The 20,164-nt window shown below is 39.2% G+C and overlaps 1 protein-coding gene across 3 annotated transcripts in view; it reads left to right on the top strand.

Annotated features, from left to right (window-relative positions):
- Cbs (Cystathionine beta-synthase) overlaps window positions 1–19,822 on the top strand; it is a 90,446-nt gene extending 70,624 nt beyond the window's left edge. For 2 of the 3 annotated variants that reach the window (XM_080284400.1, XM_080284401.1), the window contains exons 9-13: window positions 453–636; window positions 3,347–3,481; window positions 4,025–4,218; window positions 11,698–11,712; window positions 19,523–19,822. In XM_080284400.1, the coding sequence (XP_080140526.1) occupies window positions 453–636; window positions 3,347–3,481; window positions 4,025–4,218; window positions 11,698–11,712; window positions 19,523–19,659 (665 nt within the window). In that variant the 3' untranslated portion in view covers window positions 19,660–19,822. The remainder of the gene's footprint in view (window positions 1–452; window positions 637–3,346; window positions 3,482–4,024; window positions 4,219–11,697; window positions 11,713–19,522) is intronic. The other variant, XM_080284402.1, reaches the window with a different exon arrangement.
- The last annotated feature ends 342 nt before the right edge of the window (window positions 19,823–20,164 follow it).

The raw sequence follows: 20,164 nt of genomic DNA on the forward strand, positions 1-20,164 counted from the left end.
TGTCTAGTAGAGATTGTATGTAGGGTGAGAAGAGTTTGTAAGTGTAATTGTAGTGTTGGAGTGGCTTTGGATGTGTGTGTGATCTGTGAACCAAGTGGAATCAGCCCGCGCAAGCCAACTGAGTGCAAGCATACTTTATAGTATGCGACACTGGTTCAACCACAGCATCCCTTGTGTCCACCAATGCAGTACGTGGCCAGAAGTATGCTCCCAAAGTTTATTACCCTGGCGGGGTGCTAACCCTCGTTCTTCGTTGTATGAAAACGCACACCACTGTACCAAAGAGGCTCCATATACAATATATATATACAGTGTATATATATATATATGTTGTGCACCAAGCACCAAACTGATCATATAAGAAAGTGAAGTTTCAACTATGACCTTTTGTGAAATATTCTCTTGATCTAAAGCCCGTACATTTTGAGTTACAGCATCCCCCATTTACGCAGGTGGTAGTTGTGGTGCAGCAATGCATGCTGCAATGATAGCAGCAAAGGATCTGGAAGCAGGACAACGGTGTGTGGTGATACTACCTGATTCCATTCGTAACTACATGACAAAGCATCTCTCAGACAAGTGGATGATTGAACGGGACTTCATTAAGGAAGAGCAGGACACACAAAATAAGCACTGGTTAGTGTTACTGTTAACTTTTTTTTATCAGCAAATAATACATGTACTCATATCCATCCTTACTGGAAAATATTAGAATCAGTATCATCAGCATCATGCAGACCTCCTTTCCCACCATACAGCTGGGTAATAATTACTTTTTCATGTCAAAGTGAATATTATCAACAGAATTCATTACAAGAGTGTTTGTGATTTTAGTTGGTAAGGGTATTTCCGTCGCTAGTTTCTGACTGTTTCAGGAATGTTGGAAACAGCCAGCCATGTACGTATCAAATAGCCAAGAAAGCTTAGTTTCATAAAGTCATAGTCTAATTCAGTGGTTCCCAACCTTTTCATTCTTTGGCTCTATGGATAAAATTCAGTGACCTATCTGGCCCATTCTAGTTTAGTACATCATGCCTTGAAGAAACAAATAATGGATGATCACTCAGGTGAGCAGGCTGGATATGAAATTTTACTAACACATACACAAGTGGGGGGTTGGGGGGGATGGAAACTCTGTAGTAAGCTTTCTATCTGTCTGTCTATTGCCAGACGCCATACTCCCGTAAGGGGTAACCATTTGACTTTGAGTTATTTGTTTTACAGGGAGGAGCACTAACCCTCCACCAACCCACTTGTTGACACATAGGGAGCACGTATGGTTTGGTTTTATGGTTACCACCCAGCGTTGTAAACGATTTCTTGGCTTACAGGAAACCATTTGGCTTGTCACTCAATGCAAAGCCACCTGTAAAGAAAAGAAAAGCAGTAAGAAATGACAGGAAAGATGGAAGAAATAGGAAGAGAGGGGGGCAGGCACAAAAAAAGAATGATAAAGGCTAAGGAAGAAGTAGGCAGCACTACATCAAGTGAGTGGATAAATGGTCGCCACCACCTACCATTAGTAAGAAGAATTTTACTGCCAACTGGGATATCAGAGATTGAGTCACAGGAATGGCACAACAGAGATCCTCATAACATAATACCACTTACACTGCTTCCAAATGATGCTCATCCATCCATCCATCATCCAATCCTATGTCGCCCCATTAAGGAGCGTAGGAACCTGGGGCTAGGCAAGTTGGTCCTGACATTTAAGATGAGAGTGACCAGCCTCACTCATCCCTGACTGGCATTACGTGAGCAATAGACTCCAACCACTCCATGAATATAAGCCTACACTGGGTCAGTCCGATTGGAGCACCTTAATTACCCACTAAACCATCAGGCACCATAATTTGGTTATATGGTTACCACCTAGTGTAGTAAATGGTTTCCTGGTGTACAGGAAACCATTTGGCTCATCACTGAGTGTAGAGTTATCCATATGCAGAAGGAAGAGGAAAGAATGGAGGAAAGAAAGACAGAAGAGGGAGTGTAAAGTCACATCTGGGCAGAAGAAAGAGGAAAGAATGAGGGAAAGAAAGACAGAAAAGGAAGGATGGAGGAGTGGAAAGGGCAGACACCCGAAGCAGCATTTCATCGAGTGGGTGGATGGTGTGCCCCCCACCTACCACAATGCAGCATCCTGGAAACCTCTGGTTCACAGAGATAGTCATGCAAGGACTGCATAAGCACTTCAAAGGCCAACAGGATAGCAGCCAGTTCTCAAGCAATACTCCATCAAAATCCCTGAGAGTGGGTCTTTTAACAAATAAATTGCTTCTGAACTCCACAAATTTTTCTTACTTTGGTTTCAGGTATGCTCTTTACTAGAAGGATGATGCTATATTACTTGAGGTAATATTCCCACCACTTCAGTGTATAGTATAGTGCTCCAGTTACCTCACCATCATACTTGCATATCAGCTTTCATACTGTATGCCTCTTTTTAAGTAAGCTAAGAGGGAATCGTGATGATGATTTTCATGTTTACTTCACTCCCTTCTAAACAAATTCTTCAGGAGCTTACTATAAAAGGAGATTGTTTATGATTTTTTATCTCCCTCTTGGTATTTTGCCACCATTCCCATCAATGCAGTAACTTTATTTGAACATCATCCATTCCAAAGCCAGTTACTTTTTTTTTTTTTTTTTTTACACATCAGTATTTTGTTAAATACTTTACAGCCTATTCTTTCAACCAGTAACTGCAGTTTGCTTTTGGTTTCTTTATTCTGTCATATAAATATGTGTGTGGTAGGTGGTGGCGACCATCATCCACTCACTTGGTGTAGTCCTGCCTACTTCTTCCTTAGCCTTTATCATTCTTTTTCTGTGTCTGCCCCCCTCTCTTCCTATATCTCCCAACTTTCCTGTCACTTCTTATTGCTTTTCTTTCCTTTACAGGTGGCTTTACATTGAGTAACAAGCCAAATGGTTCCCTGTAAGCCGAGAAACCATTTACAACGCTGGGTGGTAACCATATAACCAAACCATATATGTTCCCTACGTGTCAGCAAGTGGGTTGGTGGAGGGTTAGTGCCCATCCCTGTAAAACAAATAACTCAGAATCAAATGGCCACCCCTTACAGGATTATGGCATCTGGCAATAGATAGATAGATAGATAAATATGCACACATGGTTAGGCCTATCAGATGGAGCCAGGATTCTAAAGACCTGAAAAATGCATGTCTACTTGTGTGGCCCATTTCACTTGGCTTGCTGTTGATAGTTTTCCCACATTCATATTATCTCTTTCTCTGCTTTTGGATTGTACCTCACTTTGTTGTTAGATGGGGAAAAAGATCAGGATGTCATTGTTATTTGATTTTGATCTTCCCATAGGTGGTCAGGGACCAAAGTATCTTCACTGGTTCTTCCTGCACCCTTGACTGTCCTACCATCCCTGTCCTGTCAGGATGCTATTGCTATCATGCAGCGAGAAGGATATGACCAACTGCCAGTGGTTGACCAAGAGGGGTAAGGTTTTTTCTTTTTTAATATAAATTTTTAAAAAAGTGATGAGCTTAGCCAGGTAATATAAAAGAATTTTAGCTGCATCATATTACCTCTTTCATATACTATTACCTCTTCCATATAATAAAGACTTTTTTGTATTGTGTTTTTACCTCTTGCATAGGATTTTATTGAGTCAGGAAGAGACCTCTTGGACTAGAGAAGTTTCGAGTCATTGATGCAGAAAATGAGAAGTGTTAATGTTAGGGATAGGGTAGTGAGAGGTAGACCAAAAAAAGACCTGGGACAAGGTCATTAATTGTGACCTCAAGGATAATGGACTTAATAGGGAAGCTACCAGAGATCGAGCAGCATGGAGAGCCACCATTAGGTGACCACGGCTGTCGCATGCAAGCATTGTTCAAGCCTTCAAAAACAAAACTAAATGATGATGGCCTTTATATATTATTTTTGCAACAGTGATGATGATGATGATGATGCAGCTGTTTTATTTAGCTTTGAGACAGTATCTCATACTGAAGGGATTAAATGCATTCCCCCTTGCAGATTAATCCAGGGTGTCGTAACTCTTGGTTCCCTAATGGCAAAGATGCTTTCGTCCAAAATTGAGGGGTCCAGTCCAGTGCAGCAATCCCTCTACTCACAGTTCCGTAAGATCAAGCTGGACACCACACTTGGCCGCCTCTCTCGCATTTTGGACCGGGACCACTTTGCCCTCGTTGTACACACCCAACGCCTATGTGAGTTACAGTGTTACTGTTAACATAGTTATTATTATAGGTTAAGGGGTTGTACTTATACCTGAGCACTAGTTATGTCAATTTTGACAGATTTGGTGTGTATTATCACACGTGTTCTTGTGGGGCTTATGTGTAGAGTTTAGTTGGACAGTAAAATCTCACTATAACAGACTAATTGGGGCCCGAGCCATTCAGAAAAACATGAAATTCCGATAAATCAAGATCTGGACTTGCCCCTGCTAACCTGGACTTTTTCCAATATATCGTACATTAGTTTGGATCACGCCAACGGCTTTTAATTTGTTTTCACTACCATTGCAGTACAGGTGGCCCTCCACATTCATGGGGGGTAGGGGACACAGACCCCTGCGAATGTGGAATTTCCACGAATGTTTGGTGCGCCCTTCCGTAAATGCCTCTGTAGTACAGCAACAAATCACCCCTGTGAGCAAGTGTGCACATACTGTACCTAATAAACCATATCTGGGACCTGAAAGCAGTATAAAATATCACAAATAGTAGGTGGGGGCACTCACCATCCACTCACCGTATGTAGTGCTGCTGTCAGGTGTCTGCCCTTTCCTCTCCTCCATCCTTCTTTCCTTCCAACCTCTTCTGTCTTTCCTTCATTCTTTCCTTGTCCTTCTGCCTACGGGTGACTTTACACTCCCTCGTCTGTCTTTCTTTCCTTCATTCTTTCTTCTTCCTTCTGCCTGTGAGTGACTGAGTGACAAGCCAAATGGTTTCCTGTACACCAGTAAACCATTTACTATGCTGGGTGGTAACCATATAACCAAATTTTGGCGCCTGGTGGTTTAGTGGGTAATTATTGCACTCCAGTCGGATTGAGCTGGTGAAGGTTTATATCCAAGGGGTGGTTGAGGTTGATTGCTCATGTAATGCCACACAGGGATGAGTGAGGCTGGTCACTCTCATCTTAAATGTCGTGACCAACTGCCTAGCCCCGGGTTCCTACACTCCTCATGGGGCAATGTAGGATTGGATGTTGGATGGATGGAGTAACAGACCAACTGTATAAAAAAGTTTAATAACAAATAAGTTTTGATTGGGTATAGCTGTACTAAGTTAGGGCAAATATGTACCTGGTGACTGCCACAGACTCCCGCAACTGAATACATCTCATGCAGATCAACATGAGTGTGGGCAAGTCATCAGCTACAACTTCATACAACCATACCCATTAAATTCAGAGTTAACTCACAACTATACCTGAAGTTTTGGCAGACGAACTCTGACAACTTGTGATGATTGATGAACATGACATCAATGACATTGAAGATGATTAGCCATGCAGTTACTGATGACGGATGACTGGATGAGATGAAGTGGATTGTAACTGCATGGCACGAGGAGTCTACATGTGTGTAAACTCCACCTCATCTCCTCTTCTAGCGTCATCGCCGATTGGTGGTGGATTGTTAATATTGTCCTCAGAGGCAGGTGGAGAGGATGATGCGTCATCAGAGTCAGAGTGAACAGGTTCAGGGTCACATATGAGTTGAGGTTTAGGCACAGATGCAGGCTGCTCAGCCTGCATCCGTGGCAGCGTAGAGGCAGTGAAGCGACAGCGACAGTGGCAGGACACAGACTGAGGGTGAGACAGTGGAGTGCTGGAGCGTGGTGGTTTGGTGCGGTCCTGGTTTGGCGTGAAATGACCCATGAGCATCCGCAAGGCTACATTTTGCAGCCGCAAACGGAATCTTGGCTCTACATAGGGGCAACCCACGAATCTGCGACACCCGCAAAAGTTGAATCCACGATTGTGGAGGGCCTCCTGTACTGTACTGTATTATACATTCACTACAATAACCAAATTGTATAATATACATGATAATACTGTACTATACGCTGATAAACATATCTTACCTTATTGTGGTGAACACAGCTGAAGTGGTCAGGCAGTCCAGACTGCTTCCGGCTTTATTGGACTTATTCCGGTATATAAGAATTTAGTCCAGTAGCTCCTCCATTCTGATAAAAGCGAATTCCAGTCTATTGAAGTCCGTTATATCGAGGGATTACTGTATTTGTTTTATTTTGGTATTGGATTTCTGTGAGATTTACAGTCATGAACTAAAGTTGTGTCATTTTCTAACTATAAACAGATGTAATAAGTTAACTGCAGAAGGCAAAGATCATCACTTAATAAATTTTGTCTGCTGCAGCTTCATACAACGTAAAGTAGATTCTCCCTACGACTTTAGTTTGTACTGTATTATGACATCACTTTGAAATGCCTGTGATAGCTCTTCACTTTGGAATGCTTTCTGTTTGTGGTATGGTACTGTAGTTTGGTCTTGCCTTATAAGTTTGGTGTAGAATTCCAGTGATTTGCTTGGATGATGTAGTAGTTATTATTGTGGTGGTATTAGTGTGTGCTCATGTTTAGTAGATGTAGAGAAATTCGGACTTGCTATTTCCTCCTCTTTTATTAATATTAACAATTAGCCGGCTAAACAGTTCTCTTGTTAAAGGTTTTGCTCTTCAGCCATTTCACTTCAGCCATCATCTTTTGAGTACATAACACATCTGGCATCATCATTTTAAGATTTATGTGTCAGGTATTTTTGATGGAGTAAGAGGTTCCACAGTTCCTCCATTTATGATCAGACTTACAGACAAATTTTAGCCATGTATGGCCAGTCTAATCCCACTAGTTGTCAGCAAAAGGTGTCAGAGTCACCGGGAGATGTTTGGGTGGGACATGTCTAGTTTTTTCTTTTTTCTTATATTCCTTTTTTTTTAAATAAATAAAATACTAAAGTATAGTAGCTTAGACTGATATTATTTTTACTACTATTCTTAACCCAAGATGAATAGAGGAATACTGAAATCAGGATTATAATAATATACATTGAGTTGTTTTAGTGCTATTAGTGGGACATGTCTTTTTTTTTTCTTTTCTTTTCTTTTTCTTTCCCTCTCTTTTTTTCTTTTCATTTTCTTTCCCTCTTTTTTTTGTTAAATAAATAACATTCTAAAGTATAGTAGCATAGACTTATATTATTTTTACTATTTTTCTTAACCCAAGATGAATAGAGGAATACTGAAACCAAGCTTATAATAATATACATTGAGTTATTTTAGTGCTATGATGCATTTATAACTTCTCCATTGGGCAGTGAAATTTAGTATTTCATGAAGAAATGCTATGTAAGGCTTTGGTTTATTGTGTATTGGGGAGCTAACCTCAGAATCTGAAACCAGCAGAGCTATTAACATCTAAATATTTAAACATATTTTGTTGCAATCCTTAAAGCAAATGTATTGGGAAAATATTATTATTATTATTATTATTATTATTATTATTATTATAATTTTTTTTTTTTTTTTTCCCTCCAGTGCTCTTGATGTAGAGCAGTTTTAGAAACATTCGTGTGTGCTGTGAGTAACATAGGCTATCACTAACTTACACAAGCGATGTTCATTCATTCATTGCCAGACGCCATGTATCCCAAACGGGGTGGCCAAGGGCTTAGAGTTAATTGTTTTACAGGGAGGGGCAGTAATCCTCCGCCAGATGTGTGGGATGTAAAAAACACACAGTAGTCAGCAGTTTTTTACTCTTCAATCTCAGTAGCAGTAGAGGTATCAGCATAAGCTAGGGCATAATTATTTGAAGAGTACAGCAGATTGTTAATTTCTTTTTCTTTTCTTTTCTTTTTTTTTTTTTTCTTTAATAGCACATCAGTAAGTAGCATCTGGTATAGTTGATGCCATATTATCTTGACACTTTTGTTCTCAGCCAGGTTCCTGAAGGTTATCAGCACTGCTTGAAAGAACCTCTCCTGTTTTTGAAACATATAAGTGCAGGATACTAGAATCCTGTGTTGAAGAGAAATGTAATGCTGCTGATCATCAAAAATGCTGAAGGAAATTGTATATTTTCATATGAAGCTTGCTGTAAAAGAGCAAAACTGTATTGTTATCACAAACCTTGGCTAAGCTTAAGGATGGCATGTATGGTAATTGGTACAAAGTATCAGCATTGCATTGCCAGTTACACTGTTCTCGTATTTGTTACAGATGTTGAACCATATTATTCTTCCTCAGTATTCTAGCAGTCTTATTATAGCAGTTGAGTACCAGTATATAGTTGTGAGAATTATACATATTTTGCTTTTAATGAAGCTGGAAGAACTTTGAGATTTCTCTGTTTGGATTTGTTTTTCAGAAATACTTGTAAAGTTACTCTGTTACAATTCTTCTGTCTTAAGTTCCTCTTAAGATATACCATACAGTATTTCCAACAATATGTGCTCCCATGTCATGAAACAACTGGTCTGTCAGTCAGACTTAATAATTCTTGAAACAGATCTTTATTGGACTATAGTAATACTTTTTTTAATCATACCATTTTGTTCAAGTTTGGCACTGCATGGGTAACTATTTGCATATGTTGTCATTTATCATTCATTGTTTCATGTCGCTGTATTCCAATATGACTAGTAAAATTGCTGCATATTTTAGTGTCATACAGACAGTCATTTTTAAAGTACAGTAAACCCTCTCTAATTCGAACCCGAATAATTCGGAAATTGGTTAATTTGGATCTTTTTGACCACCAGATTTAATTTGGATAAAAATTCAAATTAAACGAGACAAGTCCGAGAAGGGTTCCAGTGATAAGTGGACGTGAACAGTTTTTGTAGTGATAAGTGTAGTAATAAATGTAATTTTTAAGACCTGTACAGTACTTTCGGTACAGTTAAGTTTACTGTACTCTACTACTGTTTTGCAAGACTTCATTATCAAGGTTTGACACTGTTTTATTTATTGTATTGTGCACTCTTTGAGTATAAAGTAATAATATACTGCACTGTTCATTGTTTTTGTGAAAATGTCATATTTCATTGAGTGGGGATGTGATTTAGGGATAGGGGCAAGCATGAGCTCCAACAATTCGGATTTTTTGATAATTCGACATAGGGTTCCCCCTCAATTAATCCGAATTATAGAGGGTGTACTGTATGTAAAGTTAATTCACGTCTATAATTTATACAAAAACATCTTTTGATGACAAGCCTTTATTGAAATAAGCTCACCATCCACTCACTTGCTGTAGTGCTGCTTTGGGTGTCTCCCCTTCCCTCTTTTCCTTCTTCTTTATCTTTCTTTCCTTCATTCTTTCCTCATCCTTCTACAGGTGACTTTACACTCCCTCTTCTGTCTTTCTTTCCTTCATTCTTTCCTCTTCCGTCTGGCAATGGGTGACTCTACATTGATGACTAGCCATATGGTTTCCTGTACACCAGGAAACCATTTATCATGCTGGGTGGTAACCATAACACCAAATTTTAGCACCTAATGGCTTAGTGGGTAATTAACCCCTAAAAGACGGGTGTCCACATATGCTGTTCAAGGGTACTCGGGCCAAAAAGACAGATATCCGCATATGCAGTCACGCGTCCCCACCCCCTAAATCCACCCCACCCACCCCACCCCCCTACCACCACACCCACACACCTTCTGCCACCTACCACCCACCACCACCCCACCCCCCACCACCACCCCACCCCCGAACCCCTACTTCCCCCCAACTCCCCGCACCGTCCCCTAATATCCTCCACAGCCCCCTCCCACCACCCCTTCCCTCCCCACCCCCACCCCTAACCCCACAGCCTCCACAGCCCCCTCCCACCACCCCTTCCCTCCCCACCCCCACCCCTAACCCCACAGCCTCCACAGCCCCCTCCCACCACCCCTTCCCTCCCCACCCCCACCCCTAACCCCACAGCCTCCACAACCCCCAATCCCCCCAACCTCCACAACCCCCAATCCCCCCAACCTCCACAACCCCCAATCCCCCCAACCACTCCTGCACCACCTCCACTCCCCCTACCATCCCCCCACTACCCACCACCCCCTATCCCCTACTCCCACCAGCTCCAACCCCCTACCCTTCTCCACCCCTAACCCCCACACACCAAACCCCCCACACACCCCAAACCATCTCACCCTTCCAACCCCCAATTGCCACCCCCACCCTTATTCCCCCCACCCCCCTCCCCATCCCCAACTTACAGCCCCCACCCATTACCCCCACCCCCACCCCCACAACCCCCAAGCACCCATTCCCCATCCCCGCACCACCTCACAACCCCAACACCCCCCCCCACACCTCACCCCCACAAATCCCCCACCATATCGCACCTCCCTGATTATGCCCGTTCTGAGCATACAGTATGTCAAAATATTCCAGTGCCCGTCTTTTAGGGGTTAAGGCACTCCAATCGGATTGAGCCGGTGCAGGTTTATATCCAAGGAGTGGTTGGAGTTGATTGCTCAAGTAATGCCAGTCAGGGATGAGTGAGGCTGGTCACTCTCATCTTAAATGTCAGGACCAACTTGCCTAGCCCCAGGCTCCTATGCTCCTCATGGAGCAACATAGGATTAGATGATGGATGGATGGATACAGCATTTGACTGTACCAAGCTTTATCCAGTACCAACAAACTTTTCTAAAGCACAGACTTGTATACTTTAGTGCAGGAAAAGTTAGATAAAGGAAGGCAGATTGAAATTTTAGCCAGGTCCATGGCATGAGAGTAAGGGAGAGTGGACAGGTTGGGATGGGGAAAGGAAAGACTGAAGGAAGTGGAGCCTTCCACTCATTTCACCTTGGAGTGGTGGAGGAGGAAGGGAATTCACCTCCCTTTTTTTACACAAATCCAGAGTATGCTAGCAGTTTTAGCAGTATACTAGCTTATTGTTTATATACTTATTCTTGTAGAAAATGTAGCCCAGTGCTGCTTCATGAGCATGATGTCATGGTTCCGTAATTTCATTGTAGATTAATTCACAAAGTCAAGAAATATGACAATAAATTCAACATCAGAAAAACATCATTACACACCAGGTATGCAAAATGAAAATTCTCCCCTTTGCAGTACAGTGTGTAACATCAGACACTTGTCATCTGTTGTTTATAAATACTGTATTAGATTCATGCATTCAGTACATTTTCCAGTGCTAGAGAAGACTTTTGCTGGTGGAAATAATTTGAGAGTATACATACTTGCAAGTCCATATTAAGTATAGAAATATGCACATACAAATGCATCCACCTTCCCCCACTTCCACTCCATTTATCTAACCTGATCTCAATCTTCCTTCCTTTATATGACCCATACTAAACTGGGATGTATAAGTTTGTACTGTGGGGATGTTTGACAGTACTAGATAAACTTCACTAGAGAGATAAGTTTTATTTCAATAATGGATTGTTGTTATTACAGGCCAGCATAGCATTATTATTAGCAGTCCTTGTCAGATCAACATTTTTCTGTATTATTTTCATGTAATTAATTTTAACAGTTGCAAAAAGGCATTTGATTTCAGAAACTTGTTCATTTTATAAAACAATATATCTGTTTCTGTATGTGTTGATGCCTTGTGCCAGCCACTGGTAACCTCGGCTGCTCACTCTCTTCTCTCCCTCCGACTTCAACCCCCACAGGCAGGGGACATCCGGGTAAGAGTTTTATCATCATTTTCTTAGCAGCCACCACAATAGCATCTTGTATTTCTCATATATTTTTCCCCCCTTTGAAGCTAACTGCTGGCTTTTATACTGTACAGTAGATCTGCGCAGAACTCTGAAGTTATGATGCATGATTTTGCATTGCATGGGACATTTTTCTTTTACTTGCATTGAACTAACATACTTTATGGACTTACAGTGTTTGACATTTGTATCCAGAATAGTAATGGACTTAATTTCACTCCCATTATACCATCATTCCGTATGATATATGTCATCATACACATAATCATTTAGTTCAAATTCTTAGCTATTTTCTGTTTAGTTCTGTATTTCAAGAGTTAATCAGTATTATCAGTTTTTTGTTTCCACAAAAAGTAAGTTCTGAAACAGCCTTTGCCAGTTTATCTTTTCGTCTTTCAAATGCAATGTATGGTGGAATCTCAAAATTAAATGCTGTTGAATTTAGCTTTGTATTGCTTCATCTGAAAGAAAAAAAAACAAATCTTCTTAGATTTAAGAAATTTTATATGTATTAATGTGACCTCCCCTGGTGAGAGATCCATAATTACATTGTCTCTTACAATAGTAATCTAAAATTGCTGCCACATAGCCCCTACAGTCCTGATGGATAGTAAAGAATTGTATGATAGTCAGGGAGCATGTTTGTTCATTTGTTTTGAAAAGCCTTGTACATGCTTGTGTGTGCTGCCTTTGGTCACTTGATGGCAGCTCTCCATACTACACAATCTCTGGCACTATCTCTGTCACAGCCTCTAACTTCAACATCATTTTATAGCACCTCATCCCAGGTTTCCTTAGGTCTACTACCTCTTGAAAATGAGGTCCTACAAAATGACTGCAGGGTTAGGGGATTCCTCAGAGATACTCCCAGAGGTTAACAAAGCTGTGGGAGAAAATGTTGTGAGGAATGAAAATAAATCCATATGAAACAGTTTATTATTAGTACTGTAGTATATCTTGAATTTTCAGTGTTCAGCACCCATTAGTTTTAATTTAGAATGCCATTTTGGTTTTCAGTCTGTAGCTGACATTTGGGCAACATATGTATTGAGTTACATCCTTAGTTCCTTAGAAGTTTGGTAGTTTATGTAAGAGTAGGAAAGTATTTAGTGATTTTAAATTGCAGTAATATAACTGTTTTATCTTCCCAAATTTAAAGTAATGCTCTCATGTCTTGGCATCCACTGCTGATTTTTATCTGATACTCCTTCATTGGAATATAAATTTACATTACCACCCAGCCTGCAGCTGACTTTCGGCAGCATAAGTTCTTTGTATATACTCCATAAAGTTTTCTAAAACCCAAACCATTCCTTGCACATGTCTCTTCCTGAACTGTCTTTTCTGGGAAATACCACAGCAGCTTTTAATGGAAGTGCACTCTCCTTCATCAGATGCAATACTTATCAGTTACTTTATAAGTGACTCTCTCTCTCTCTCTCTCTCTCTCTCTCTCTCTCTCTCTCTCTCTCTCTCTGTTGCAAGCAGCTTTATACTTCCAGGTGCACAGATGCAGAGGGGAATACTGTACTAGATTCCTTTTTTCATTTAATCTTCTTTCTTTCTTTGTGATCAGAGAGCTGTAGTCCTCACCATTCCTTATAAATATGGCATTTGGGTTATGGCAGTGATGGTGATGACTTCAGCCGTCACTCTTCTCAGATTATTTACTTAATAACTTCTCTTTTTCCCCAGTTTGGATTTACAGTAATTTATTTTGCTGTTAATGTTTAGTGCATGTCTGCTGTATATAGAAATGAAAGATCTCAGGTGACTTCTTGTCACAAGCATATTCTAGTATACACTTGTTCACAAAAAGTATCACACAGGAGGGCACGGATGATGTTTAAAATGATCAGTGCAGCTCGTAATGTTCCAAGAAGATTATAATCTATAAGCATCTACATATGGGTATCTTAGCAATACTAACTTTAGAATAGTACATTGAAACTATATTTGACATCCTCATGAAAGACTGCAGTGTGGAGTAAAATCATCAGACATCTTGCAGCAGCCATTGTCCAGTATCACATTGTTTCGCATTCATTATACGCTAATACTTTTTGGATTGAGTGTACATATGTATTATAGTGTGAACATTTATTAAAAAAGCGTGAGGTAAAAATCTGCCTTGAAATAAGGCGTCCTTTTTCTTGTTCTCTTTCAGTTTGTTTTTATTATTTTTTTAATTAATTAATATATTTACTTATTTTTTGCTTGAGTATTGACCTGATAAGCATTTATGGCTTTTTAGGAAAAATTGCATATGCATTATCAGAAAGTTGAAACAGGTGGGAGTTTTGGTGACAGCTGCCTACACCTTCTGCTACCCACCAACTAATGCTATAGTTTGCCTGCCATGGCTCTGCAGAGATTTTTTTACCTTTTGCAGCTTATTCCCAGAAGCTCTGTGGTGGAATAACATAGTACTGTACTTTGGATCTACATTCTTTCCAAATCGCTCCTCCATGACTGGTATAATTTTCTAACATTAGTCATGTTACAGGTCAACAGACAACTTGCATCATATTCTAGTAATAATCTTGTTATAGCTCAGCATTCAAGATAGAAGGATGGCAGTTTAGGGGCAGGTTAAAGTGGAGAGATAACAAAGTACAGTACCATTATATGACACTGCTATCTCTCTGCAAAATTTGTGAGGAATTTTCAGTGTTTATTAGAAGCTTTTATTTCCAAACCTGATTTGGTCATGATAGTTACTGCATATAAATTATTTTTTCAACCTTAGGTAATAACCCATCACATAGCGATGTATTGTATAGCAAGGTCTGTACAACATAGATTCAGTAGAAATATGAAGGGGGCCTATGACCATGTAACCTAAAGTCTTAAAAAGTCTTACCCTTTTAGGCTTGCCCTTGGCCCCTGTCAGTAGCACCTCTCTTTCCACTAGGTGTAGCATCCTTGCAGGACATGATTTCCAAGTCACAAGTTTCAGTATTTCACACACACAAAAAAGTAATCACTTCACTAAATATTGCACACTGCACAATTTGTCACTGACTTGCATTGTTGCATGGCAATAGCACTGGTATTTCAGTGGCCTTGCATGCACAAAATGGATTATAAAAAGAGATGATCACAGTGAATGTAAACACCAAGTGCCCATCTTGACTCAAACAGCTGACTTGTTGGCTTGCACAGGAGACACTGTCCATGCAGTGGATTGTTTTACATGGTCACCAGTATTACTGTTCTAGCAAATTCATGATCATTTTGCCTGTTATAGCAAAACTGAGTATAACATAGTTCACGTTTCCAGCAATTTATCACATAGCAAGCGTATATAGTGAGGCCTGATTGTAATTGTATGTTTGTTGGTTTTTTGGTTTGTTAAAAAAGGAAAAGGTCTGTATTTTCTTTGTAATCAGCCCTTGTAACAGTCATTGAATATTGTTTATATCGGCTTTAATATCAGTGTATAAAAACAAGAAACCAACATTGAGGGGTGAAGTATGCTTGGAATATAGCCATACTTGTTACAAATATATATATATATATAATACTGTACTGTTATATTAGGTTTTCATATCTGTAACCTCTTTCTTCATTCTTCATGTATTATACCAGGATTTTTTTTACAACATGTATAAGCTGTGAAAATACACAGTTACATATAGATAGATAGATAAATAGATAGTTAGATAGATATAGATAGATAGATATAAAACATTCATCACTAACCTAATTCTGTGACTGCAGCAGTGTGAACGTAATGTAATCAGTAGTTCATATATTCATACATCTCTGACTATATGTAAAGTGCATTCATTGCCTTGTATGCACTAAGACAGCAAGTACTTCATCTATGTGTCATTCTATCATTTCTTGTGCTTTTAGAGCTTTGAGTATCTGTTGCATGCATTTGACGGTGTTCACACATTGTTGGTACATCATATCCTAAAGTCATGTTCATGTGCTGTCTTTAGAAGATTTTGTGATTATGATCAGTTTTGTTGGATAAGTAAATGCCAAATTCAGAAAGATTTATATTAATGTAATTCCACAGCCAATGCAGTGTTGTAAAGTGTGTGGAGTTGGCACTCTTATTGTTGGTATTGGTGTTATTATTCATGTTTTAGCCCAAGGCTTATCTGGACATGAGTCTGATGAACTGCTGGCTGAAGTTGCCTTTCACCTGCAGTTCATCTTCCAAGGATTGGGAGGGAACCAAGAGATGATTTTATGTTGACCTGGCATAGTAATTCAACCAAATATTCATCACTGAAATTTTTTAAATTTTAAAGTTGTTGTGAAGCTAATACCTATTTTCATGTGAAATTGGTAGTGATTCATGAAAACTTGTTCTAAAGTCAGAAGTTCATATTTATTAGAGTTCCATTCTCCCACCCATGAACCTAAGGCATAAAGACCAAAGAAAGTATTATTTTAGAGTACCTACTGTATATGTATCCAAGATGTTTATTGAGAAGTGTTTGTAGATACATTTAGGTGATGGTGAGAGAAGGAGGGATAGAATGGGAAACCAGAAGGGAAAGTAAGATTGAGGGAAGAGGAAAGCGAGATCAGTTCAGATCAGATAAGTAGAGGAAATGTGTTTGAGTAAAATCATTCCTCAAAATATGTTTAACCAGGGCAGATGCCATGCATAATTATCATATGGTCTTTTTTTTAGACATAGATATAGATATATACAGTAACAGTTATCATCAAAAGACATATATTTGTCTAAAAGTTTCACTTTTATTGTAAGTCTGGCACCATCGTATTTTTGTACATGATTGGTCTCTGCCTTTTACACAGTGTAAGCATTATTAGTTAAAGTGGCTCATTATTTACTGGAATCCCATACCCATAACTTCTACCTAACAGCTTATCTCCCCTGTGTACAGTCCAGGGATCCATGATGACATTATACCCATCTCTCTCATATCTCAATCTTGTCTGTATGGTGACATCTCTTATTGTCTCATTGTTTGCACTGCTAGATTATTTTTGAGTCACAGTGAAAGGGTAAGAACTATCTCCATTAACACTTCCACAAAAATTACAGTTATTTGCATTCTAACCTCTGCCAACGTAGGAGAGGCCAGTTATGATGAAGAGACAACTCTTCCAGCCCAAGGGATCTGGTCTGAATTTAGTAAAATTGTCCAGCATTGGGGGGAAGGAGGAATCTGCACGGCAAATGCATTAACGGAGATTGTGTCTGACCAAGCTAAGGGTTCACTCCCATGACGAAGAAAATTGTGTGGCATTGGTGATCATTATTGGCTTGGTGCATATGATGCTCTTTGTGCTGAAGCTTTCATGCCAGTAAATGGCAGCATTAATAGACTTTCTTTTTCTATAAATACATTATTTTGGTATCATTTGCAAGCATAGTCTTTGTGTGACTTAGTCATTTTAGTATTTTTCTTAATCCCTTTTAGTCTGATGAGATATTTTATTATATTTTTACTGTCAGAATTACTTGATTCAGTTTAGGATAGACTTTTTGAATAGGAGTTCGATATAGCCTTCTTAGATCCCTAATCTGCCAGGGCCATCTCCAAAAGCTGAATAAAATTGCCTTGTACAGTGCTGTGGTACCAAGAATATGAGTACATATAAAAAAACATAATCTTATTGTTGTGGTTCAGAATAATGTTGTGGTCAGAGCCGTCCATCCATCCACCATCCAATCTTATGTCGCCCCACGAGGAGTGTACGAACCCAGGGCTAGGCAAGTTGGTCCTGACATTTAAGATGAGAGTGACCAGCCTCACTCATCCCTGAGTGGCTTTACATGAGCAATAAACCCCAACCACCCCATGGATATGAACCTACAGAGCTTCAGTCCAATTGGAGCACTTTAATTACCCACTAAACCACCAGGTGCCATAATTTGGTTATATGGTTACCCCCAGCATAGTAAATGGTTTCCAGGTGTACAGGAAACCATTTTGCTTGTCACTCAGTATAGAGTTACCCAGAGGCAGAAGGAAAAAGAAAGAATGAAGGAAAGAGAGACAGAAGATGGAGTGTAAAGTCAACCATAGGCAGAAGGAAGTGGAAAGAGGGATGGAAGGAAAGACAGAAGAGGAAGGATGGAAGAGAGGAAAGGGGAGACACCCAAAACAGCACTACATAGAGTGAATGGATGATGAGCACCCCCACCTACCACTAATGATCAGAGCCAAACTTCAGTTATAATGTGCCAAGCAGGATAACTTTAGAACTTGCCAGCCAGAGAGCAGAATGTCTTGTTATAAACAGTACAGTTATCCCCAGTTTCCATTAGACAAGTGGTTTCCAACCTGTGGGGCGTGCCCCCCAAGGGGGGCATGAAGGGCTGCCTGGGGGGGGGTGCGAAGGCTTGATAAAGAGGGTAATTATATTTGAAAATTATGAATTATGATGGAATTCAGAAATTTCTAAATATGGTGAAAATATTTTAGATATGAATAAGAAATCTAGTTATCTAAATATATAAACAATTTCAGAGATTAAGAATCTATGATATTTATTGACATGTGCCAACTATGCCAGTAAAATACAGTATTTGAGGAAGGGGGGGGTGCAGGGAACGTGTCATTCAGTGACGGGGGGTGAGAATTAGGAAAGGTTGGAAACCGCTGCATTAGACTGAGTTTACTTGTGGGTGACATTCTTCTATCTATCTATCTATTGCCAGACATTCTTGCTTGTCATTATTACAAATGCCATCAGTTTTCAAACCAGTAGTACAGTATTGTGTTTGGAATTTGACTCATGTGTCATAAATACATGCTTTGTTTATTCTGACTACTTATCAGGAGATTATTAATGGGGGAATTATGATAACCTAAGTGAAGATAGATTTATTAATTACTGCCAGTAACTCTTCATGTGGATAATGTGCTGTTGTTAGATGCAGTCAGTCATAGTGTTGTACAAGACAGCATTGAGAAATAACGTTTTTATTAGACTAAGTGCAACACAAAATATATTTGAGGAATACTATCCATACTTCCTTCAGTATACCTGTTATTCATTTGGTTTGTACTGTATATCATACATCAAGCTCTGTTTACTAAATGTTCAGATAACAGAAGCTGACAAGGACTTGTGTAATTCCTTCTCCAGGTAGTTTCAGTTATAGTTTGGGAATCATGTCTGTCAAGCTTTTTAGTGCCATAGGTACACTTGAGGAAAATTCCGCCTTATGCACCTGCCTACCAATTCAAACCTTTAAGCGTGAGACAAGCACGAGCAAAGCAGTAGCCAGACATTCAACCTTCTGCAATATTGTGTGGAAGGAAAGAGTTTACGGGAGGAGGAGGGTTGGGAGAACTGGTGGTTTCTACTCCTCCTCCCATCCCCATTCCTCTCACAGTTACCAGATAGATGAGTACTGTTCAGACTGCTGCTACGCTACCATTTGCCTCACATTTACTATTTCAGAGTGGTGAATATGTGAATACCGTTGAATTTTCCTCCAGTCTACATGCTATATCTTTTTTTTTTTTTCTGGACAACTTTATTCAGCTTTTCAGGGACTTTTCAGACTAAAGTAGAAGATATAGCCTTAAAGAACCCCCATCTCCATGAGAGGGATCTCTGCTAAGGACTGTAGCTAGATTTTTTTTTTTTTTTCTTATTCTCAGACAGGAAGAGTTAAATATGTTGATAGTCAAATTTAAAGTGAAATACAATAAATGTTTTCAGTGGTTTCAGAAAAATCCCTTTGAATTGAGGTAGTATTATCGTAGGGTATCATCATTATGAATACAGTATTTTGATAATTTTTCTGTTTTCTTTGTGATGGCTGCAGACGTGGAGGGCACAGTGATTGAGAAGGAGGTGTGCATTGGAATCGTGACACAGATCGACCTCCTTACCTACATCACCAAACACCAGAACCTCCCCAAGGAAAATGGAGAAGTGGTCAGGAATGGCATTGAGGCCTAGGTTGTGACCAGAGCCAAAGACTGATGTTGAAATCTAAATGTTTTCCATGATAACTTTGACTCTACTTTTGGTTATTGATACCAGACTGGAACTTGAAAATTTTGTTAGAATCTTAAATCATAACCCAGTCATGAAATTTCAGAGGTGCCATATGAGGAAGGTTGGTAACTTGACAAATGATTCAAATCCTTTATACTGTATGTATATATATATATATATATATATATATATATATATATATATATATATATATATATATATATATATATATACATATATATATATATATATATTATATATATATATATATATATATATATATATATATATATATATATATATATATATATATATATATATAATATACACACATACAGTACTGTGCTGGTTAAGAAGATCCAAATCAGTCAGTAAACACTACTCAGACACTTTTTTTGAAAACTGGAAGTAAAGTAAGTTATTGTAATAATAGTTTTTATTTAATGTTATTTATAAGTTAAGACTG

Source organism: Coenobita brevimanus, chromosome 101 (genome assembly GCF_032717465.1).
Source record: "Coenobita brevimanus isolate Jiangsu-jjx chromosome 101, ASM3271746v2, whole genome shotgun sequence".
Classification (NCBI taxonomy): domain Eukaryota; kingdom Metazoa; phylum Arthropoda; class Malacostraca; order Decapoda; family Coenobitidae; genus Coenobita; species Coenobita brevimanus.